Below are 24,277 nucleotides of genomic sequence, written 5' to 3' on the forward strand. Positions count from 1 at the left end.
CCTTTTATCTTGAATTATTCTCTTTAAATAATTACTGCTAGGTTGTTACAATTAAATTTTACTAATGTTTCTAAGTATCACACACATCTAGAATTATGAGGGCATACCTTACAGCTAAACGAATATAAGAAAAAAAAAGATATTTAAATTTTATTTTACATAGAAGGCAAAAAAACCTACCAGCATTTAATAGGAGATAAATTCCTTAAGTAATTATATTGAATTCTTAAGGAAATATAAGATACTAGAAAATATTGCTTCTGAGAATGGACCAGAGGACAATCACACCTCTAAAAATTCCCTTAATGCTGTCTTTATCAGAGGGGTGTGTGTGTGTGTGTGTGTGTGTGTGTGTGTGTTTAATATTTTGTTTATTTACTTGACAAAGAAAGACAGGGAAAGAGGGAACACAAGCAGGGGGAGTAGGAGAGGGAGAAGCAGGCTTCTCACTGAGCAGCAGGATATGAACTGAAGGCAGACACTCAATGACTGAGCCACCCAAGTGCCCCTATCAGATGTGTTTTTAAGGAGGAGCTAGTACAGGATGTAGAAGGATAATTTTAAAGCCCAGGCACTGAACTTACCATAGTATCTATTGAAACAGGCCCATACGAATTTAAAATTTTGAGTCACTTTATTTACAACTGCCCCAAGACAGCTCACACAATGTTGCACCACCTAAAAGATACAGAAAATGTTACAGTTTAGATAAAAGCTGAAGACAAAGGTAAAAACATGATTTAGTTAGCATTTATGAATGTTATACTAATCAATGCAGAGATGGTAAACTGAATGCTTACAGTCATGCCATATTTGATGATAAGCTTCATTAGATCTTCTTCAATAGTGGCAAGGAAAGTTTCACTTGGATGCTCCATCAGTGGTACAACCAGTTCCAGGATTTTTGCAACATTGCAGATAACCATGAAATCATTTTGTGTCTACAATGATAAAATCAGTGCTTTATGAATATCAAAATCTAACAAGAAACTATATACACCCTTATGTATTTAGGGGTTGAGGTATTGCCTATGTAAAGTTTCAGTTGAAAAAAAAATTAGAGAAGAGCTTTTTTAAGATATGGAAGGAAGAACATCAGACAGTGTCAGGAACCTGGATTTTAGCTCTGCCACCAACTTATCATGTAACTTATGGATCACTTAGTCACAATGCTACAGTTATTTTTTTCTCCCTAAAATGCAACATAAGCCAATTCTGAACAAAGGTATTTAAATACCCTTTACTTTACTAAGTAAAGTACTTTACTAAGTACTTTACTAAGATTGATACTGTTTTAAGGTTAGTATTTTTCAAACTGTGTATGTTAATCTAGTAGTTCTCAACTGGAGGGGTAAGTCTGTTCCCACAGGATATTTAGCAATATATGGAGAAATTCTTGGTTGTCACATTAGGGGAGTTGGGGGGATGCTACTGTCCAGTGGATAGAGGCCAGGAATACTGTCAAGCATCCTACAATGCTCAGAGTAGTTCTATACAACAAAGAATAATCTGGCCCTGTCAATCATGCTGAGGTTGAGAAGCCTTGTGTTACTGCTTTTTTTGACAGATGAAAATAGAGAATCCCAAAGCTAATTATAAGACTTCCTTATTTTAAAATTTGAAATATTAGGTCTTTAATTTTTAAAAAGTTTAGAACTTTGATTAAAAATGAAGCAGTTTTTAAAAAATAGGTAGAACATTAAAAACAACAACAACACCCAAAAGGTTAGTATAGAATTTATAATCAAATCTCTTTCAAAAAAAAAAAAAAAAGTTTCTTTCTATCCAGTATCCTCCAGTCACTCAGTTCCTCTGCCCTAAGGCAACCAAAGTTACTAGCTATTTTTGTGAAGCAAGGCATTCAACATGTTTTTATCTAGTCAGGTGATCACTCTTTAGTGTTAGCAACAGGTTACTAACACTCGTTTTGGACACTGAGCTTATTACCTCTCACTTAAAAAAATCCCCATCTTACATTCATCCAACCTTTCAGCACACCCAGAGGATTAAATAAAACATAAGTAAGATGAATAGTCTAAGTAACATAGAAATCCTGTCATTTCCAGCCCTCTCCCACTCCCACCTGCTTTAAATAATAGGTGCATGGAGTAAAGTAGACTGGGGATGAAGAATTTTTGTTAAGATAAATTCACCTGAGAATCATAGTTAAAATTTTTGAAACTACTCTTAACATTTCTCACGTAGAAAGTCAAGTAAAAGAATTAACTTAAAATCTAGAAGAAAAATTGAAAGGCAGAAATCGTGAAGGAAAGAGCAGAAGAATGTAATACTAAGAAAAACACTGGAAATGACTATAACATAAGATGCTTCAAATCTAAAAAATTTAAGAGTAAAGAATTTTTAAAAAAGAAAAAAAAAAGCTCCACAATTCAAAGGTAAAATGGTCAAATGATATAGTCAAATCACAGAAAATCAAGTACAACTGGTTAATATCATAAAAAAGACATTCAACCTTCTTGGACATCAGGGAAGGTAAAATGAAGCAACAATGAACTATTCCTTTATACCCTACTGGCAAAGAGTGTAAAAATGACATAGATTGTCATATACTGGTTTCCATAGAGCTATAAAACATATCCATCAGCAATTTGGAAAAATCAATTAAAAAACCCAAACCCAAAAGAACATTCTCTTAATCTAACAAGTCCATTTCTTAGGATCCATCCCAAAGAAAAAAAAGCACCCCAATTTAGAGGTATATGAGTAGGAATGTTTATTAAGAAACTGTTTGTAGTACCAATCAATAGGAAACAATGTAAAAACCTGCCAAAATGGAAAATGGTTAAATAAATCATAGAACATTTATAAGATGGATACTGTGTACATATATAATACGTATATATTAATATGATATGCATATAACTTGATTTTAAAAAGACTGGTCAACCAGTTATATATGTGTGTATATGTGCACAATTACAGAAGTATGGACACAGTATGTAAGGATACTCCAGGTTGTTCATCCCGAGATGAAGAAGAATAAAGATGGAGGGAGGCAGGATAAAGAAAACAAAAAAATTTAAATGTGTCTAATATATAGGAGATGGCCTCATTTATATAAAACTCTGCGTGTATGTGTATAAAACTTTCCAACATTCATCCTTCCTTTTAGCATACCCACAGGATTCAATAAAAAATATATTTATAGATGCTTTTCTAGTTCATAAGCAAGTTGAGAGGGTGTTCACACTCTTATGGGACATGTGCCTCCCTTACACCCTGTTATAACCTTGGCACATTACCCATCTGACATGATAAAAAAATACATAAATACGCACATATGTATATACACACACACAAACAGACATATAAAAACTGTATAAAATGTTTTCAAAGTAATCTTGCTACAAAAATATTGGTTCAAGCATGGCCTATTCATGCAAGTTACATTATAGACCAGTTCTTAGAAGCAGACAGACATGGGGTTGAATTCTAGCTTTGGGACTGGTCAGCTGTGAGACACTGGAAAAGCTATTTATATTCTCAAGGCTTTAGTTTCTTATTTGTAAAACAGATAATAACGATACCTACTTCAAAAGGTAAATGAGATAATGCATGTAAAATTCTTCATAGTACTTGGCACTGTGCTCAATAAATATTAGCTATTACTACTGGCCATAGATTATATATTAATCAATTTATTTCTGGATCTAATACAAGCCCTAAAGATAGAATGAGGATCTCAGAAATATTATATGTTGTTTTTATATATTTATCTTCTGGTACTTTCCATAGTTAAAATTTCTCAGGTTTTTCATCTAGAACTTGTTAATTTTAGATCACCAAAAAATGAGACCATAGCAGCAAGCAAATCTAGTAGAGAAAACAGTTAAAATTAGTTCTTTAGGGAACACTGGAAACATAGCAAGTAAAAAAACTATTTATATTTTAAAGTTTTTGGACTACTTCAAAATTTAGTGTTTGTAATAAGCCACTTAACTCACCATGCTGTCATATAAATTGATGGATTATTTTACATAAGCAATGTTTTATTTGATTTTCACATTTAACCTTAGAAAAACAGAGTATGTGCAATATTAACTTAAAACAAGCACGTAATATCTCTGATAGACTAGATTTTCCATATTCAATATATTGATGTATTAGAAAATAAATACAATATAAGAAAATATACTGAAATAACAAATGAAAAGCAAATTTAGAATCCAAAAGACAGTAAATTTCTCAATGAGAGGAACTCTGTGCTCGCTTCAGCAGCACATATACTAAAAATGAGAGGAACTCTGCCTCATTCATCTTTGAGGTCTTAGCAGTAGTTACAACATTTAGTAAGCATTTACTGAGGGTTTGAACTGAGGAGCTTATAAAGGAAATGAAGCCTGAACTTCATTTATAATACATCAGGAAAATGTCTGTAGATAACTTGCCACAAATATTAGAACATATATTTGAGTACAAGACACAGCTGGTCAGTGAAAGTGTGGATGATGACATCATGTGAATTCTAAATTGAAAATACTACATGGTAAGACAGAAAAGTAGGACAGTTCTATACTTACACTACATTTAGTGGTAAGGTATGGCTGCATAGTCATGGCGTGTTTAACCATGAGCTGAGGTCTTATCTTGCTGAATAAGAACAAAGTGGTTATGCAATCTACCAATCTTCCAGAATTCACACCTTTATTGTCAGAGTCTGGAAAAACAGAAATAAGATACTAAAATATGACAAGGCAGTGGAAATTATACAATTATTGAAGTTAGTCACTATCACCCCCTGAACTGATTTAATACATGCTTCAATAAAAGATTAGCATCTCTTATGATACTAGACTTTCTACATTTTTTCTTTTATTATACATATTACATATATTAAGAATAAAAGACAAAGAGGCTGTGCTATGGAAGGCAAATTTTACACTAAGGGGTATAGGGTTGAAGTTAATAAGTAGAATGGAAACTAAGTTTAGGGATGGGGTTTTGGGAATAAACATGGTGTTGCTGGTATCTATAAAGGATGGAAGTAAGTAAGGGAAAGTTAGCAAAGGGGGACAAAAACAAATTAGCTGTGGTGATACTGTGTTGGAGGGTACTGGGAAAAGAGAGATGCTACCATGGTAGAAGAATGTTAAAAGACTGGCATGACAAATTAAGAAGCTGGACCAGTGCTACCTCAGAAAAGTAAACTATGCTCCAGTGGGAGGAAAATGCTGCTAGTTAGGAGATACAGTGCTTTCTCAGGAGGCAAATTAGTTTTTAGAAGAGATTAGCAATTTTTCAACACTGACAACAGTATCACCCTTAAAATCTAGGATAGGCTAAAATAGGGGAAGAGAACTAGGAGATAAAAAGAGAAAGAGGTACACATGGAAAATGAAAAAAAAATTAAAGAAAATAAACTGCATATAAAATATAAAGGATAGCAACAATTTCCTTAGGTGCCATAATGGTACCTCTATAAGGCTCCCAATTCTGGAGAATGACCAAGGCTGACTATTGTTCCTCACCAATGTACATTAGGATATGGGAAGTAATGTTAGTCTTGGGCGCTTTAAGCAATAGATTATCAATTACTTTTATAGTTTTATATAATTATTTATAAACTTCAAATCTGTGACTGGTAAATAATGAAATAGATAATATAAAATATTAAGTATTTAAGGAATTTGTCAACTTAAAAAATATTAACCGTTTTATCTAGCTCAAGATTAAACACATTTTATATAACAATTATAAATGATATTAGGAATGTACTACAAATCTTTTAAAAACATTTTTATCATAGTTAAAATAATTTCATTTTTGAGAGAAAATTCTGTATCATTTAAAAGATATCAAGCAGTTTTTGGATGAGTACAACTAGCTAAATCCGTATTAGCACCTGGACTTTGATGTCTGTTCAACATTAACATTTAAAATTATGCTACTGAAAGATGTAGAAGAGATGAGACCTATGCTTTTATTATACTGCTCTAGATAATCTTAGTCAACCTAAACAATACAATCTAGGATGCAACATCAAACAAAAAAACCCCCTTCATTTAAAAGTGTCATTAATTATTAGGCTAAGTAGAACCAGAAGCGAAATTGAGAAATGTGCCCAAAGTATTTAAAAATATCTTATAAAATCAACTTAATTACCAATATATAAAATGTCTTACCAGCTAGAGATTCCTCATATTTAAGAATGTGCTCAACTAGGTTATCAACAAGTTGAGTACAAGCTTTCTTCACAGGTTTATATGAGGAATCCTCTTCGGACTTCAACAACTATATATGTATATATATAAAAAAAAAAAATCCCGGTATAATTATTCATTAGGCAATAGTAATATAAATGCATTAAATGTGTCCATAAAAAGCTTTCAATTTGTCATTAACAATTAATATGGAAAATGCAAATAAATAAAAAATCTATAGCAAATGTTTAAAATATCTTATAAACACTTTCAAACAATGTTAGTATGAAGTATTTTAACTGCTGTATGTAGGACCTGAGAGAAATGAGAACGGTAACTTTCCTTAATGCTCAGTGCTAGTTGGACTATTTTAAAGAATTTCTGTTCTTCCTTATTTCAAGGCCTTTGATAGCTCAAAAAAGTGTAAGTTAATTACATTTTTAATATAACTTCATCTGAATTGCACCTTCAATTTTTTAAATTACAAAACATAAGCCTAGATTTCTTTTTTGTATTATCCTTTGCCAAATTATTAATCAACAATGCAAGAAAAGTATTAGGAATGAGGAGATGAGGAGAAAAGATCAGTCTAACTATACAAATTCAAACTTTTATAATCATAGGTCAGTTGTAAAGTCATCTTTGGTATATTTTTGTTAATACAGACTAGCTAATACAACTCTGGAGATATTAAGGAAGTTGAAATGTGTATTTGATTTTCATGAAGAGTTCTAGTGCTGTCCAATATAACTTCCTGCAATGATGGAAATATTCTTTATCTGTGCTGTCCAATATGGTTGCCAAAAGACATGTGCAGCTACTAAACATGTGAAATGTTGCTAGCATGACCGAAGAATTAAAATCAAATAAAAACAAAAATTCAAATTAAGTTAAAAAACAAAAACAAAAACAAAAACACATGTGGCTAGTTTGGGATAGCTCAAGTTTAAACTTTCACTACAAGATGCACAAATGATTAAAACAGTTGACAGCAATCAGTATAACATAACATGTATGTTGCCCACATCCTCTTCAACTTAAATAAATAAATCAAAGAAAATTTCAATTTTCAGTTTCAACTCTGTACAGCAAATTCTACTTGTCCTGATCCACAACTCAATTCTTTAAGCAGCTACTAAAATCACATACTAGTCTTTTCTAGGAAGGAACAGAAAACAATCCTCTCTTCCTTATTTTCTCTTTTTCCTTTCCAAGAGATTAAGTATACACAAAAGTATAAATCCTGTATTTTGGTTCATGACACACCATCAACACTACCATGTGCTTCTTTAACTTACTTATAAAAATACTGTACTATGAACCCAACTCAAGAACAAGAATATTTCCATGGACTTTTATTTTCCCAATGTGCTCCTTCCCTTATTCCATCTTCTGTGTCACTTCAAGGTAACCATTATCAGGATTTTTCTAATTTCTTTGCTTAAAAAAATCATGTAAGCTGTATACTGCTTATAGTTTTGCCTGATTTTCAACTTTCTAAAATGTATCATGCTAGATGTTGGCTTCTGGGACTTGCCTTGTTCACTCAGCATTATGTCCCTAACTGTAATCCAGGGTGTTGCAAATGACTGTATTTTATTCATTTTAACTGATAAGCAACAGGCTACTGTGTTAATACTGCTATTAGTTTAGATATACTGCAATTAATTTAGATAGAATTAGACATTTTTAATGGCATAATGAAAATTCTTTTGTCTCCTTGCACACATATGTAAGACTTTCTTGGGTATATACCTTTAAGTGGAAGTACCTTTTTGTGGAAATACTAGGTCACAGATTATATAATTGTTCAACTTTATGAAATAATGCTATATATATATATATATTTTTAAAATTTTATTTATTTATTTGTCAGAGAGAGAGGACACGCAGGGAGAGTGGCAGGCAGAGGCAGAGAGAGAAGCAGGCTCCCTGCTGGACAAGGAGCCCGATGCGTGACTCGATCCCAGGATCCCGGGATCATGACCTGAGCCAAAGGCAGCGGCCTAACCGACTGAGCCACCCAGGCATCCCAATGCTATATTTTTTCAAATTGCTGTAGTATTTTCTCAATTAATAGTTTAAGAGATACTGTTTAATTCATCTCTTTTCCACCATTTGTTATCATCTGACTTCTCAATTTCCACTAATCAAACGAATGTAAAACACAGTTTTGATTTGTAATTTCCATATTATTAATGAAGTTGAACACTGTATAGGCTATATGTGCTATTTCTTGTATGAAATGCCTATTCATGCCTTTTACTTATTTTCCTACTGGGACTCTTGCTTATGTTGGTTTATAGAAGAGGAGTTCTTCACATATTCTTAATAATGATCCTTTTTTCCATGTCACATGTGTGTCAAATATCATTTCCCAGTTTGTGACTTGTGTTTTTGCTTTAAGATATCTTTAAATTAAAAAATGTACTTCCTTTCAACACACTGAAATTTATCAATCTTTTAAGGTTAATGGCTTTGGAACTTGTTTAAGAAATCTTTCCCTAGGGCGCCTGGGTGGCTCAGTGGGTTAAGCCGTTGCCTTCGGCTCAGGTCATGATCTCAGGGTCCTGGGATCGAGTCCCGCATTGGGCTCTCTGCTCAGCAGGGAGCCTGCTTCCCTCTCTCTCTCTCTCTCTGACTGCCTCTCTCTCCGTCTACTTGTGATCTCTGTCAAATAAATAAATAAAATCTTAAAAAAAAAAAAAAGAAATCTTTCCCTACAGAAAGATCAAAAATATATTCACATATATTATCTTCTAAAGGTTTTAAAGATTTTCTTTATATGGAGGTGACTACTGAGTTGGAAGTAAGAATCAATTTTTTTTTTTTAAAGATTTACTTATTTGAGAGAGAGAAAGAGAGCACGCATGTGTGTGCTGGAGTGGTGGGAGGGCATAGGGAGAGGGAGAAACAATCTCAAGCAGTCTCTGACCACGGAGCCTGACGTGGGGCTCGATCTCATTACCCTGAGATCATGACCTGAGCAGAAACCAAGAGTTGGACACCTAGACAAATGAGCCACTGAGGGGCCCCAGAGTAGGAAGCAAATCTTAAAAAAGGAAAAAAGAAAAAAGAAAAGAAAAATTCCTTTTTGATAGCCAATAGTCCCAGCCCCATTTACTAAGAACTGTTCTTTCCTCATTAGCTGCAGTGCCACTTCTATTTTATTTTATTTAATTTATTTATTTTAAAGATTTTATTTCTTTATTTGACAGACAGAGATCACAAGTAGGCAGAGAAGCAGGCAGAGAGAGAGGAGGAAGCAGGCTCCCTGCTGAGCAGAGAGCCTGATGCAGGGCTCGATCCCAGGAACCTGGGATCATGATGTGAGCCAAAGGCAGAGGCTTTAACCCACTGAGCCACCCAGGCGCCCCGCCACTTCTATTTTAAAAGTATATCCTAAATACATGGAGGCTTATTTTTGGGCTCTCCATCTTGTTCTCTTGGTCTATTTAGTACCACACTATCTACTATACCTTTAAAATAAGTCCTATATTTGGTAAGGCAAGTCAGTTCTCCTGCATTTTAAAAGTGACAATTATTTTTAGTTCTCTGCTTTTCCACATACATTTTATAATCATCTCAACATATCTGATGACTGTATTTTTTCTTCTTTTATTAAAAAAATTTTTTTAAAAGAGTTTACTTATTTATTTGATAGAGAGAGATTGCAAGTAGGCAGAGAGGCAGGCAGAGAGAGATGGGGGGAGAAGCAGGCCCCCTGCTGAGCAGAGAGCCCGATGTGGGACTCGATCCCAGGTCCCTGAGATCATGATTTGAGCTGAAGGCAGAGGCTTAACCCACTGAGCCACCCAGGCACCCTCTTCTTTTATTTTTAAGCAGGCTCCACACCCAGCATGAAGCTTGAACTCAAGACCCTGAGCTCAAAAATACATGCTCTACCAATTGAGCCAGCCAGGTGCCCCTTGCCGATTATTTTTTATTTTGATGAGATCTCTGAACTTATTCCCATTTTGCATGATTTTCATTTTAGGTTTATAGTTATTTTGTTAGACTTTGTTCCTACTTGGAGTGCCTGATGGCTCAGTGGGTTAAAGCCTCTGCCTTCGGCTCAGGTCATGATCCCAGGGTCCTGCAATCGAGCCCCGCATAGGGCTCTCTGCTCAGCAGGGAGCCTGCCTCCTCTCTCTGACTGCCTCTCTGCCCTCTTGTAATCTCTGTCAAATGAATGAATAAAATCTTAAAAAAAAAAAAAAAGAATTTGTTCCTACTTTATTAGAAGTTACCATTCAAAGTTATTAAATTTTATCAAAAATTTGTCCTGTGCTCCCTGGAGTGATTACTTACTTCTTCTACTTTGGTGTTAAATCATACACACACACTGATGTTAAACCAGCCTTATGCTTATATATGCATAAGCACATGTATATACATATACATATGTATACATACACATACATCTTTATCCGTCCTTTTTTTTTTTTTTTAAGATTTATTTATTTATTTATTTGACAGAGAGAGATCACAAGTAGGCAGAGAGGCAGGCAGAGAGAGAGAAGAGGAAGCAGGCTCCCCGCTGAGCAGACAGCCCGATGCGGGACCCGATCCCAGGACCCTGAGATCACGACCTGAGCCGAAGGCAGCGGCTTAACCCACCAAGCCACCCAGGCGCCCTATCCGTCTTATTTTTGATGTATTTCAAAGGAAACTGTAAACAGTATACTTTTTTTCCCCTTTGAGATAAAATTTACACAAAATCAAATGTTCAAATCTTCAGTGTTCATTTCCTCAGTTTTGTTAAGTGCATTCACCATTAGAACTCAAACTCCTATCAAGATACAGAACAGTGATCTACATCTTTAGCTCATATCAGAATCATCTGGAGAGACTATAAAATATAGAATGGGGGCCCACCCTGAGTTACTGGGGTAAAGCCTTAGAATTCATGTATCTAACAAGTTGCAGGTACTCTCAGTAACTTTAACTCTTAGAACCACTGGTAGAGAATATTACCATCATCCCTGAAAGTTCCCTCACGTTACTTCCCCGTCAATCCCTGACCCCCTGCAATCATTCTTCTGAGTCTTTCCAAAACAGACTAATTTTGCCTCTCCTAGAAGTTCATATAAATCAAAACATGTACTCTTCTGTGTAGGGCTTCCTTCACTCTGCATAATGTTTTCATTATTCACCTAAGTTGTATGTATCAACAGTTTGTTCCTTTATGATGTGGAATACTATGAAACTGTGGCTATATTAGTCTTTTTACCCACTCACTGGCTGAAGGAGAGACAGTATTTGATTATAAACAACACAAATTACTCCTTCAACACTTTACTGAGAAATCTTCTTAGCTAAATATCCAATTTCATACTTGAAGTTCTACCTTTCATAAAACACCAGAACAAGAACACAACTCAGCCTTGTTCTTTGCCCCTTTGTAACAAAGACTGCTTTTTCCGCTGTCCAATAGCATGTTTCTCAGTTCCGTCTGAGACACCATCAGAATGGCCTTTACTGTCAGTATTTCTACCAACATACTGTACATGATTATGAGTATTCTCTAAGAAGACAAAAACTTTCTCTACAGCTTCTTTTCTCTCTGAGCCCTAACCAGAACTGCCTTTTAAGGTCCCTCAAAATGTCGGCTTTTTCTAGTATTAGCACATCAAAACTGTTCTAGTCTCTACATAATACCCAGCTCCAAAGCCACTTTCACATTGTTTTCAACTGTATCCTACTTTTTGGTACCAATTTCTGTCTTAGCTTGGGCTGCTATAATAAATACCATAGACTAGGTGGTTTAAATAGAGATTTATTTCTCATAGTTCTGGAAGCTGGGAAATCTGAGACCAAGGTGCCAGCATCTTCTGGTGAAGATTCTTTTCCTAGCTTGCAGATGCTGGTCTTCTTGTTATATCCTTATGTGGCAGAGAACAGAGAGATCATCTGTGTTTCTTCTTAGAAGAGCATTAATCTGATTCACAAGGGCTCCACCCTCATGATCTAATCATGCCCCCAAAGCCCTGCCTCCTAGTATCACACTAGGGATTAGGCTTCAACATATGAATTTTGGTGACACACACATTCTGTCATTCTCTGAGGAATCCTCTTGATTCCTTAAGTATGGAAGGAGTCCCATACTCTATGGAAAATATACTGTTAATTCTTTACCTAACCGTGCCCAAAGGGACCTATGGTCTTTTATCAGGTTAACTGTACACTGAAGAAAAGGAAGTTGATCAGACCTTTTAGGGATTATTAGATGTTGGTTCTGAACTGGCACTAATTCCAGGAGACCCTAAAGGTTGCTGTAGCCCATAAGTCAGAGTAGGGGTGGGGTTTGGAGGCCAGGTGGTCAGTGGAGGTTTAACTCTGGTCTGTTTCACACTGAGTCCAGTGGGTCCCCAAATACACCCTGCGATTATTTCCTAGTACAAAAATGCAAAATTGGAATAGATATACTCAGCAGCTGACAGAATCCTCACGTTGGTTCTCTGATCCATGCAGTGAGGGCTATTATGGTGGGAAGGCCAAGTGGGAGCCATGAGGAATGCTTCTACCCACGAAAATAGTACACTAAAAGCAATACTACACTACTGGAGGGGCTGTCAAGATTAGTGGTATCATCAGAGACTTGAAGGATGCAGAGATGGTAATTCATACCACCTTCTCATTAAACCTACTTATTTGGCCTGTGCAGTAGACAGATGGATCTTGGGGAATGACAGTGGATTAGCATAAGCTTAACCATGTGGTGACTTCAACTCCAGCTGCTGTACCAGATAAGGTATTACTTGAGTGAATTAATACATTCCCTGGTTGCCTGGGACCTTCTGGCAGATGTCTTTTTCTCCATCCCTGTCAAAGGCCTACCAGAAGCAGCCTGCTGTCAGCAGGCAAGGCCAGCTGATTACCTCTTCCTTTAGTAAGATTATCACACTGGTTCATTACATTGATGGTACGATGCTGACTGTACCTAGTGAGCAAAGAGTAGCAACCACTCTAGATTTACTGGTAAAACTTGTGTGTGTCAAAAGGTGGGGAAATACATCCAACAAAAATTCAGGGGTCTTCTACTTCAGTGAAATTACTAGTGTCTTAGTGGTGTGGGGTATGTTGAGATAACCCTTCTAAGGTAAAGGATAAACTGTTCCATCTGGCCTTTCCTATATATAATCAAAAAGAGAGGCACCGTGCCTAGTGGGCTTTTGATTTTAGAGGCAACAAATTCTTTTTCTGAATGTATTACTCTCGCTCATTTGCTGAGTGACCTGAGATGCTGCCTGTGCTGGAGTAGGGCCTAGAAGAGAAGAAGGCTGTGCACAAGATCCAGGCTGCTGGGCAAGCTGCTCTGCACCATGGGTCAGATGACCCAAAGGTGTCTGAAGTGTCAGCAGTAGGTAGGGATTCTGTTTGGAGCCTTTGGAAGGATCCCATAGGGGGGCTGCATGCAGTCCAAACCCTTAGGATTTTAGAGCAAAGCCTTGTTGTTCTCTGCAGATAACTACTCTCCTTTTTAAAGAGAGCTCCTAGCCTGCTACTGGGGCTTAGTAGATACTAAATGCCTAGCTATGGGTCACCACACCACCATGCAATCTGAGCTACCTGTGATGAACTGGGTGTTACCTGACCCCCCCAACCCAAGATATAAAGCTGGGTATGCACAGCAGCTGTCATCATCAAATGTAAGTGGTATAGATGTGACTAGGTGAGAGCAGCCCAAATGCCTATGGTTCTCATTCCTGCTATATGGTCTCTCTTCCAGCCTGTACCTATGGACTCATGGGGAGTTCCCTACGATCATCCCCTATGATCAGCCAGCAGAGGAGAGGAAGACTTCGGCCTGGTTTACATCTGGGTCTGCATGATACACAGGACCATTCCAAAGTAGACATCTGTAGCACTATAGCTCCTGACTGGAACATCCCTGAAGGACAGTGGTGAAGGGAAATTCTTCCACCAGGCAGAACTTCTAAGCAGCGTACCTGGCTGTTCACATTGTTTGGAAGAAGGAACGACCAGAAATGTGACTATGTACTACACTGATTCATGGGCTGTGGCCAACAGTTTGGCTGGATGGCTAGGGACTTGGAAGGAAGAGGATTAGAAAACTGGGGACAAGGAAATTTAGAAAATAGGCATGTGGATAGACATCTCCGGTTGGGCAAAAAACATGAGGATACTTGTGTCTCACATGAATGTTCACCGAAGGATGACGTCAGCAGAGGAAGAATTAAATAATCAAGTGGATAAGAAGACTCATTTTGTAGGTATCTTCTTGGAGGATATCAGCCTCTTTCCCAACTACCCTTATTGCTCAATGGGCTGATGAACAAACTGTCCATGGTGGCAGCAGGGAAGGAGGTTATACATGGGCTCAGTGACCCAGACTTCTATTCATGAAGGCCAGTGTGGCTATGGCCACTGCTGAGTGACTAATCTCCCAGCAGCAGAGACCAACACTGAGTACCTGACATAGAACCAATCCCTGGGTGAATAGTCAGCTATCTCATGGGCAGGTTGATTACACAGGACCATTTTCATAATATTCTTACTGGAACAGACCCTCTGGATACAGACTTGCCTTCACTGCATGCAGTGCTTCTGCCAAAACTACCACCTGTAGATTTATAGAATGCCTTACTTACTGTCATGGTATTCTACACAGAATTACTTTTGATCAATGAATCCAAGTGGCTTGATAGAACATGGAATGGACTTTTGAAGGGTTATATATAGCACCAGATAGGTGGCAATATCCTGCACGGCTGAGGCAAGATTCTCCAGAAGGCTCTATATGCTCTGAATTAGTATCTAGTATTTGGTGCTGTTGAGCCCACAACGAGGATTCACAATCCAGAAATTTGCAAGGGGTGGAAATGAGAGTGGCATCACTCACTATTACCTCTAGCAACCTGCTAGCAAAATTTTTACTTCTGGCAACTTTATGCTTTGCTGACCTAGAGGTCTTAGTTCCAGAAGGAGCTCCCACCTGGAGACACAACTATCCCACTGAACTGTAAGTTAAGGTGATGACCCAACTACTTTGGGCTCCTCATGCCTCTTAATCAACAGGCAAAGAAGGGAATTAGGGTACTGGCTGGAGTGACTGATCCTGACTACCAGAGAGAGACTGGAACTCTGCTCTACAATGGAGATAAGGAAGAGTATGTCTGGAATATAGGAGATCCCTTATGGCAATTCTTAGTATTACCATCTCCTGTGATTAAGGTCAATGTAAAACTGTACCAACCCAAGCCAGGCAGGACTACTAGTGGTAAAGACCCTTCAAGAAAGAAGTTATGAGGGACGCCTGGGTGGCTCAGTTGGTTAAGCCGCTGCCTTTGGCTCAGGTCATGATCCCAGGGTCCCGCATTGGGCTCCTTACTCGGTGGGAAGCCTGCTTCTCTCTCTGCCTCTGCCTGCCGCTCTGCCTGCTTGTGCTCTCCCTCTCTCTCTCTCTCTCTCTCTCTGACAAATAAATAAATAAATAAAATCTTAAAAAAAAAAAAAAGAGTGAAGTTATGAGTCATTCCACCATGAACCGAGACCAGCTGAGCTCCTTGTTGAAGGCAAAGGGGAATGGACAGTGGGTAGAAGAAGGCAGCCATGACCACATTACAAGATATAGGAAAAAAAAAAAAGTTGCCATGAGCATTTTCTACTTATTTTGTTATGAATACATTAGTGTGTGTGTGCGTGTGTGTGTGTATTTGTGTGTGTATGTAGGGAGGGATGGTAAGAGGGAGAAGGAGGGAGAGAGGAAAGAGCGAATAATTTTTTCCCCTCTTATTCCCTTACCATAGAACACAAGATGTATTGACTTCATATCATAGTATATTTAAGTTATGGGATATCAAAGAGAAGAGTAACTATCACTCAAGAGCTTCATTTTTTTCTCCTGGGAAAGAGATTAGTGCATTTTTGGTTGTATGCAGGATAGCTGTTATCATGTTAGGTGGGACTAGGACCTTGTTATTGTTTTTGGAAACGAAGTATGTTTTGTTCTTTTTTAAAGATTTTATTTATTTATTTGATAGAGATCACAAGTAGGCAAAGAGGAGGCAGGCAGAGAGAGAGAGGGGAGAATCAGGCTCCCTGCTGAGCAGAGAGCCTGATGCGGGACTCAATCCCAGGACCCTGAGATCATGACCTGAGCCGAAGGCAGAGACATAACCCACTGAGTCATCCAGGTGCCCCTGAAGTATGGTTTAAAGAGATATACATTTGTGCCAAGTTGACAAAGTGGATTTGTCATGGTTAATTTTATGTGTCAGCTTGACTGGGCCACAGAATACCCAGTTATTCGGCTAAATATTACTTCTGGGTATTGCTGAGGATGTTTCTGGATGAGATTCACACTTGAAATGATGGACTGAGGGGCGCCTGGGTGGCTCAGTGGGTTAAAAGCCGCTGCCTTCAACTCAGGTCATGATCCCAGGGTCCTGAGACCGAGCTGCACATCGGGCTCTCTGCTCAGCAGGGAGCCTGCATCCCTCCCCCACCCTCCCGCCTGCTGCTCTGCCTGCTTGTGATCTCTCCCTCTCTCTGTCAAATAAATAAACAAAATCTTAAAACAAAACAAAACAAAACAAAAAACAGAAATGGTGGACTGAGTAAAGCAGATTATCCTCTCTAATTTGGGTGGGTATCATAGAAGCCACTGAGGGCCTGAAAAGAACAGAAGGTGGAAGAAGGAAGAAACCGACTATTCTCTGTCTGAGCTGGGACATCAGGTTTCTCTTGACTTCAACCGGGATTTATACCATTGTGTACCCTGGTTCAGACCTTCAGACAAAGCCTAAACTACACCAGTAGATTCTCTGGACTTCTAGCTTGCAGACAGCAGATTTGGGGATTTAAGAGGCACCACAACTCCATGAGCCAATTCCTTAGAATAGATCCTTTTCTCTCTTCTCTCAGTATTCTGCTGGTTCTGCTACTCTGGAGAACCCTAGTACATGTCCCTTCCATATCAATCCCTGGCCCCCTGCAACCACTCTTCTGAATTTTTCCAATACAAACTAGTTTCTCTTAGTTTCTGACTGTCTTAGAACTTTATATAAATAGAATCAGAACATGTACTCTACTGTGTAAGTCTTCTTAACTCTTTGTAATGTTTTTATTATTCATCTATGTTGCCCTATGTTTCAATAGTCTCCTCCTTTAAGATGTGGGGTACTATTAAATTACACGAGTATACTAATTTTCCTGTTCATTCATTGGTTGATAAAGTATTTGACTGTAAACGTCAAGGAGATATTGTTTTAGAGTACTAGGCCAGGAACATATGAAATATATGTTATTCAAGTTTTTTTCACTGTCTGCATTTTCTTTTTTTAAAAATAATTTGAAAGATTTTATTCATTTATTTGAGAGAGAGTGAGCAGGCACACTCAAGAGAGAGCACATGTCGGGGAGGGGCAGAGTAGAGGGAGTAGTAGACTCCCACCTGAGCATGGAGTACGACAGACGTGGGGTTTGATCTCAGGACCCTGGGATCATTTACTTGAGCCCAAGGCAGATGCTTAACCAACCGAGTCACTCAAGCACCCCACCAGTATTTTCCTATAAACTAAAAAAGGACCATACTCTTGGTACATAAGCAATGAAAATGAGTGGCACTAAAAAAAAATCAATTCAATTTTTGTGTAACTATCATAGGGATTTGACGGTGCTTTAAACTAATTAGACTACTTTATAGAAATTAAAAAATATAAGGACTTTCATGATAGAAATTTTTCTTTCATGCGCTAGTGAAAAAAGGCAAAAAAAACTATGAATTCATTAAAAGTTATAAAACTATGAATTCACTAAAGGTTATGAAGGCAGTGAATCTTCATACATTTGAAGTGTGTGTGTGTATATATACTAACAAAATTATTTATTTTGACAGTTTGATGCATGTCTGAATTTGAAGCTATAGTACTATATAAGTTTCCCTAAAAGATGACTACATTCCATATGTTGAGAATCACTAATCCAGAAGAAACTCAACACAAAAATAAAAATGAGAAGTAATGGAAAGTGGATGGAGTAGAATGTGTATATGAGCTCAAGTGGAAATAGCTGAAGTGTGCTAATTCTTTTTTCTTAAGATTTTATTTATTTGAGAGAGAGAAAGAGCACGCACAGCAGGGGGAGGAGAATGAGAAGCAGGCTCCTCACTGAGCAGGGAGCCTGATATGGGGCTCAATCCCAGGACACTGGGATCATGACCCAAGATGAAGGCAGACACTTAACCAACTGAGCAATCTAGGCACCCAAAGTGTTGGGAATTTAAAAAAAAATTTTTTTAATTAAAAAAAAACAAAACAAAACTTTTTTTTTTCTTTTTTTAAACTCTACCCCCAGTGTGGGCTCAAACTCACAATTCCAAGATCCAGAGCTGTATGCTCTACCGACTGAGCCAGCCTGGTGCACCCATGTGCATTAATTATTCTTGACTCAAGAATTTCCAATGATTCTGGCAGTCTATTCTCTATATCCTTCCTAAGCTCTCTTATGCATACACGTTGTAACTGCTAAGAGTGGTTATGTCTCTTTAAATGCATCTATAATAAATTTTTTAAAAAGACTTTATTTATTTATTTGACAGACAGAGATCACAAGTAGGCAGAGAGGCAGGCAGAGAGAGAGGGAAGCAGGCTCCCCACTGAGCAGAGAGCCCAACGTGGGGCTCGATCCCAGGACCCTGGGATCATGACCTGAGCCGAAGACAGAGGCTTTCACCCACTGAGCCACCCAGGCACCCCCTTTTTTTTTTAAAAGATTTTATTTATTTGACAGACAGAAATCACTAGGCAGAGAGGCAGGCAGTGGGTGTGGGGAAAGTAGGTTCCTGCTGAGCAGAGAGCCCGATGAGGAGCTTGCTCCAAGGACCTTGAGATAATGACCTGAGCTGAAGGCAAAGGCTTTAACCCACTGAGCCACCAAGGTGCCCCTATAATAAATATTTTTAAGCCTTATTTCTTTCAATAAATTAAATTCTGTTAATCTAATGACTGTATCACGAAGTCAGAGTGTCACTGATAAACTATTGTCAGAAACTGAAGTAAAATACACAATGGGGAAAAAGGACTGAATGAACAAGTAGCCAAAGAGGACTAGAAAGTAAAGATATAAGAACATAGAATTTACTGCTAAAAGATTAAAAATCTAGTCATCTCCTTTCTGCTTCTAACTTGCCAATAATACATATGGATATTATCTTGGGTCCTTTTTTGTAATACTAAATAATAGTTCTGATAGCTACAATTAATTCTTACTCACTTATTGTAATTATCAGATGAAACATGTGGTTGTAAAGCCTTTTTGAGATTATTATGTCCCATCTGGGATGACTGACGTAAATATAAGTAAGATGGTCACAATGCATTGTAACATAGAGCTAATTATTTGACTTAGGAGGGAAATGATACCAAATATATTATGCAAACTTATGAAATAAAAGATAATATAAAGAAGATGATTTAGGAAGAGAACCTAAGATATTACAGACTGAAGAACATATGAAAATACCATGAAGATTTTAAAAAAGGCATCTTAAAAATTTTTTTTAAAAGCAACGTATTACTGCACACCATCAGATGGCTCAAGTTAAAAAGAATGACAAAACCAAGTATTGGTGAGAATGTAGAACAACTGGAACATTGCTGGTAGAAATTCAAAATGGTTCAGCCATTTTGGAAAGAGTCTGGCCATTTCTCATTCACCACATGACCAAGCAATCACATTTATATGAATTTACCCAAGAAAAATAAAAACACTCATCCACACAAACACTTGCACACAAATATTCATGGCAGCATTATTCAGGAAAGTCTAAACTGGAAACACAAATCCATAAATTTATGAGTTCATAAAGAAATTACCATAAGTATGTACTACTGATAATTGAGAGCAAGAAAAATGAACAAAATATTAATATACCAGCAATATTCTGCTAATTAAAAGGAGTCGAACACAAAAAAACTACATGCTGTATGATCCACTGATACGAAATCCTACAAAAGGTCTAACTTTAGTGACAAAAAGTAGACTGGTTGTTTCCTGGGAACAGGAAACTATAAAGAGATGCAAGGAAGTTTGAAGGATGATACTCTAGATCTTTTTTTCTTTTTTTAAGATTTTATTTATTTGACAGAGAGAGAGAGATCACAAGCAGGTAGAGAAGCAGGCAGAGAGAGGCGGGGGAGGGGGGAGGGAAGCAGGCTCCCTGCGGAGCAGAGAGCCCAATGTGGGACTCGATCCCAGGGCCCTGAGACCATGACCTGAGCCGAAGGCAGAGGCTTAACCCACTGAGCCACCCAGGCTCCCGATACTCTAGATCTTGATTGTGCCTCAAGAACACAATTCTGGTTGACTGTTAAAAATACTGCTAAACATACAATAGTAGACAGAAATAAACGAACTTAACTAGACAGGAGCTTGTTGATATAATCAAACAGAAAAAATTTATTTTAAGAAGGGCTTTTAATGAGGTGCCTGGATGGCTCAGTTGGTTGAGCATGTGACTCTTGATTTTGGTGGTCACGATCTCAGGGTTGTGAGATGGAGCCCACAATGAAGCCTGCTTAAGATTCTCTTTCTCCCACTCCCTTTGGCCCTCCACCCTCCTTCAAAAAAAAAAAAAAAAGGACTTTTAGTAATATATCTTTAGTGAGCTATAGATAAAAAGAAATGCAAAGCAATCTTATAAACTGTATTCAATGTTTTTGTTAATATAGGAGGACAAAGCAAGTAAATTATGTTCCTTTCCTTGGGAACCAAGACTTTTGGCCTAAAGGAAAGAATAAAACCAAAGAAATCGACTTTCATAATAGAAAACTTGAATAAAACAATCAATATTAATTCTTGATTTATTTTTGCCTTTCTAAAAAATACATATTTTATAGCTCTATCCTCTGGAAAAGGCCCAAAGCTATAATAACCTATTAGCAAAGAACATCTGCAGCATCTAAATTTTTTCTGCAAAGGGAATTAGGGCTCTTTGGAAAAATGGCTGATTTCAGGTTTGGGACAGAAAATGTACAAGTTGAGTCTAGGGCATCTTGTAGAGGCCAAAAAGTGATCAGGTTACAAAAGAGTAATGAGGTTATATCAAAAGTATAAAAGACCAATCTGAAGGAACTACCACTGGCCAAAGATGGGACAATCTTAACTTCAAAAAAATTATGATTATAACACTTAAAATACAAAGACAGGGCAGCTGGGTGGCTCAGTTGATTAAGTGTCTGACTTGATTTCGGTTCAGGTCATGATCTCATGGCTATGTGATTGAGCCCTGCAACAGGCTGATGCTGGGCATTGAGCCTGGTAAGGGTTCTCTACCTCCCTCTCCTTCTGCCCCTTCCCCTGCTGAAAATATAAATAAAATAAAATAAAATATAAAGAGATACAAATCTATTCATTCATGCTGACATTAAAAAAATGAACAAACTTGTTATAATAAGTGTACTAGGTTGACAACATCTAAATTGAAAGTGGGATAAACAACCATTATGTGCCTCCTAATGTGATCACTAACATTCAGCATCATCCTGGTCTCCTACTCCCAAAATTGAACTTCAATATTATTAAGGCTCTAGATCTAAGAGTTTATGGAAAAAAATATGGTGAATAGAGGAATAACTTAAATGACACCAGAAGGAAAAGATCTATGAAATCTAGAATGTGGGACATTCTATAGGAAAACATATAAGTGACATGAAAAAAAAGAGGGGTAAGGGGTTGACTATCATAGATTAAGAGAAGAGACTTAAAAGCCTTACCAACCAAAGCAACCTCAAACCAAATAGAGAAATACATTTTTGAGACAATCAGGGAAACATGAATATTGAATAGGTGTTAGATATTAAGGAAAACTTATTAATATTTATTTTGATATAGATGATAATGATATTCTGGTTATTTTTTAAAAGTAATTTCTGTTAAAGAAATTCTTTAGACACTAAAATGTTTATGGTGAAATGATATAAAGTATGGGGTTTGCTTTAAAGTACTACAGCCAAGAAAAAATAATTTAAAAATATATATAAGCGAAGGATTAGAGTAAAATAAGATTGGGAAAATGCTGATAACTTTGAAGCTGGGTGATGAGTATTTCTAACTATTTAAAGTTTCTGAAATAAAAAAAATTCACAGGGAGATAAACATTTTTATGAACGAAATTTTTAAGAACAACTGTAGTTTAATTCTGCACTATTAATGTAAATATATATTTAATGCAATCAGTAAATCTGTAGACTTCATGTCTAACATACAAATTAAAGGGATAAGAAAAAAATAATTATCTCGAAGGCAGAGAAGACAGAATTTCAATTACTGATTTAGAAAACTTACTTACATCAGGCATCGAATAATTTATTAAATAGGGATATTAACCAGCACATTCAGCCTAATATACTGAAATAAATGTTCTCCCTCAAAAGAAAAATTCTTAAAAAATAACTGAAAAGATTCTTTTAAATCATAAAGCTTATAAAGAACTAACCTTCTATTAAATTTCATGTTATTTGTTATCAGGAGTCAAAATAACACTCACGTTTTGAAGGAGTTGCTCAAACCAGTCATATCCAGTATCTCTGCATGCTGCAACCTAAGCGGGAAAATATGGTGAAACTATCAAAATTAGAAATTTACTTAAAAATCTGAAAAAACAAAAACAAAAACCAAATCTTTGCTATGTTTTAGCTTGTAGTATATTAATGTCTCAATGTTCTCATTTAAAAAATTAGTTTTAAAGTAAACTATTCTTTTAGTAGACCAGTAATTTACCAATGCTAAACAATTTTATTTTAAGAACACTTTAGAAGATATTCCTCAAATTAGTTTAATGTATTGAAATTAAATAAGGTATTAGAGGAAAGGTGGATGGGAAGATGCGTGAAATAGGTGAGGGGGATTAAGGAGAGCATTTGTTGTGATGAACACTGGATGATGTATGGAAGTGCTGAATCAGTATATTGTACACCTGAAATTCATATTACACTGTATGTTAACTAACTAAAGTTAAATAAAAACTTTAAAAAATATAGGATATCACATTTTGAATAATAACTTCAATTAGAAAAATCTGTAAGATTTAAAACAATACAAATAGAAATGTTTGCTTATTATTTTCCTTCTAGATAGAAGATAGAAAGACATGAGTGAAACAAAGTTGAACTTGTAAATGATAATACAAAATGTATGTTCAAATCAAAAAGTACTTTGGGTCGAAAAGGTTTGGAGCTTGTGCGTATAATTAAAAGTAATGAGACTTATCTTAACTCATGTTGTCTGAAAAAGTACTATCCCATTTTAGGTTGCTATCCCTGGGCTACTGTTACCTCTTCATCCACTTTTCCTTCTTCCCCCTCTCTGTTTTCAATCAGTGGAGGAATACAGCGAATTTCAGTATCAGTGCTTAAGTGAATGAATGCCAAGAAGTGATTATGTAGAAATACCAATCTCATCTTCTTTGCATCCCCTGAGTATCTCCAGAAATGTAAAGGAAGTTCAGCTGACCCTGAACAATGCAGGGTTTAGGGATACTAACCCCTTGCACACAGGAAAATCTACATATAACTTTAATTTCCCCAAAACTTAACTTTTAATAGCCTACTGCTGACCAGAAGCCTTATCAATAACAAAGAGGTGATTAACACATATGTTGTATGATATATGTATCATATATCATACTTTTACAGTAATGGAGTAAGCTAGAAGAGAGGAAATAGTAGTAAAAAAAAAAATCCTAAGGAACAGAAAATACAACTTATAGTACTATATTGTATTTACTGAAATAAATCCGTGTATAAGTGGACCTGTGCAGCTAATCAACCATAGTATTAAATGTCAAGATTAACCAAATATCTCATCATTGTCTCTCTCTTCGTAAGAGTGGGTAGGCCTAAACTAGGTTTGCAACTACAGGGACCACACCTTTGTTCCAGTCCTTACCACATCAGTGATGTTTAAAATTTTCCTTGTCATTGCTTCTTTGTCATTGTGCGGAGTTGGAGTAAACCAGAGTTTTTGGAATGTTTCATTTACTAATTTCTAGAAGAAAGAAAATTTCAAACTACACAACTAAAACAAACGGCAAAATTATCAATCCCAAATTCTTATTAAAACCCAAAACAAAGTTGGGGCACCTGGCTGGC

The 24,277-nt window shown here is 36.7% G+C and overlaps 1 protein-coding gene and 1 non-coding gene across 3 annotated transcripts in view; one reads left to right on the forward strand and one right to left on the reverse strand.

The window, feature by feature from the left end:
* Positions 1-24,277, reverse strand: part of NIPBL (NIPBL cohesin loading factor) — a 204,686-nt gene that overhangs the window by 17,323 nt on the left and 163,086 nt on the right. For both annotated transcript variants that reach the window (XM_044232572.1, XM_044232579.1), the window contains exons 31-36: positions 24,075-24,173; positions 22,675-22,728; positions 6,144-6,252; positions 4,542-4,678; positions 801-941; positions 585-678 (exon numbers count right to left, since the gene is read on the reverse strand). In XM_044232572.1, the coding sequence (XP_044088507.1) occupies positions 585-678; positions 801-941; positions 4,542-4,678; positions 6,144-6,252; positions 22,675-22,728; positions 24,075-24,173 (634 nt within the window). The remainder of the gene's footprint in view (positions 1-584; positions 679-800; positions 942-4,541; positions 4,679-6,143; positions 6,253-22,674; positions 22,729-24,074; positions 24,174-24,277) is intronic.
* Positions 3,170-3,273, forward strand: LOC122898330. The gene has a single exon (XR_006382996.1). It is a non-coding gene; the product is annotated as a small nucleolar RNA U13 (small nucleolar RNA).

This window comes from Neovison vison, chromosome 1, assembly GCF_020171115.1.
Source record: "Neovison vison isolate M4711 chromosome 1, ASM_NN_V1, whole genome shotgun sequence".
NCBI lineage: Eukaryota > Metazoa > Chordata > Mammalia > Carnivora > Mustelidae > Neogale > Neogale vison.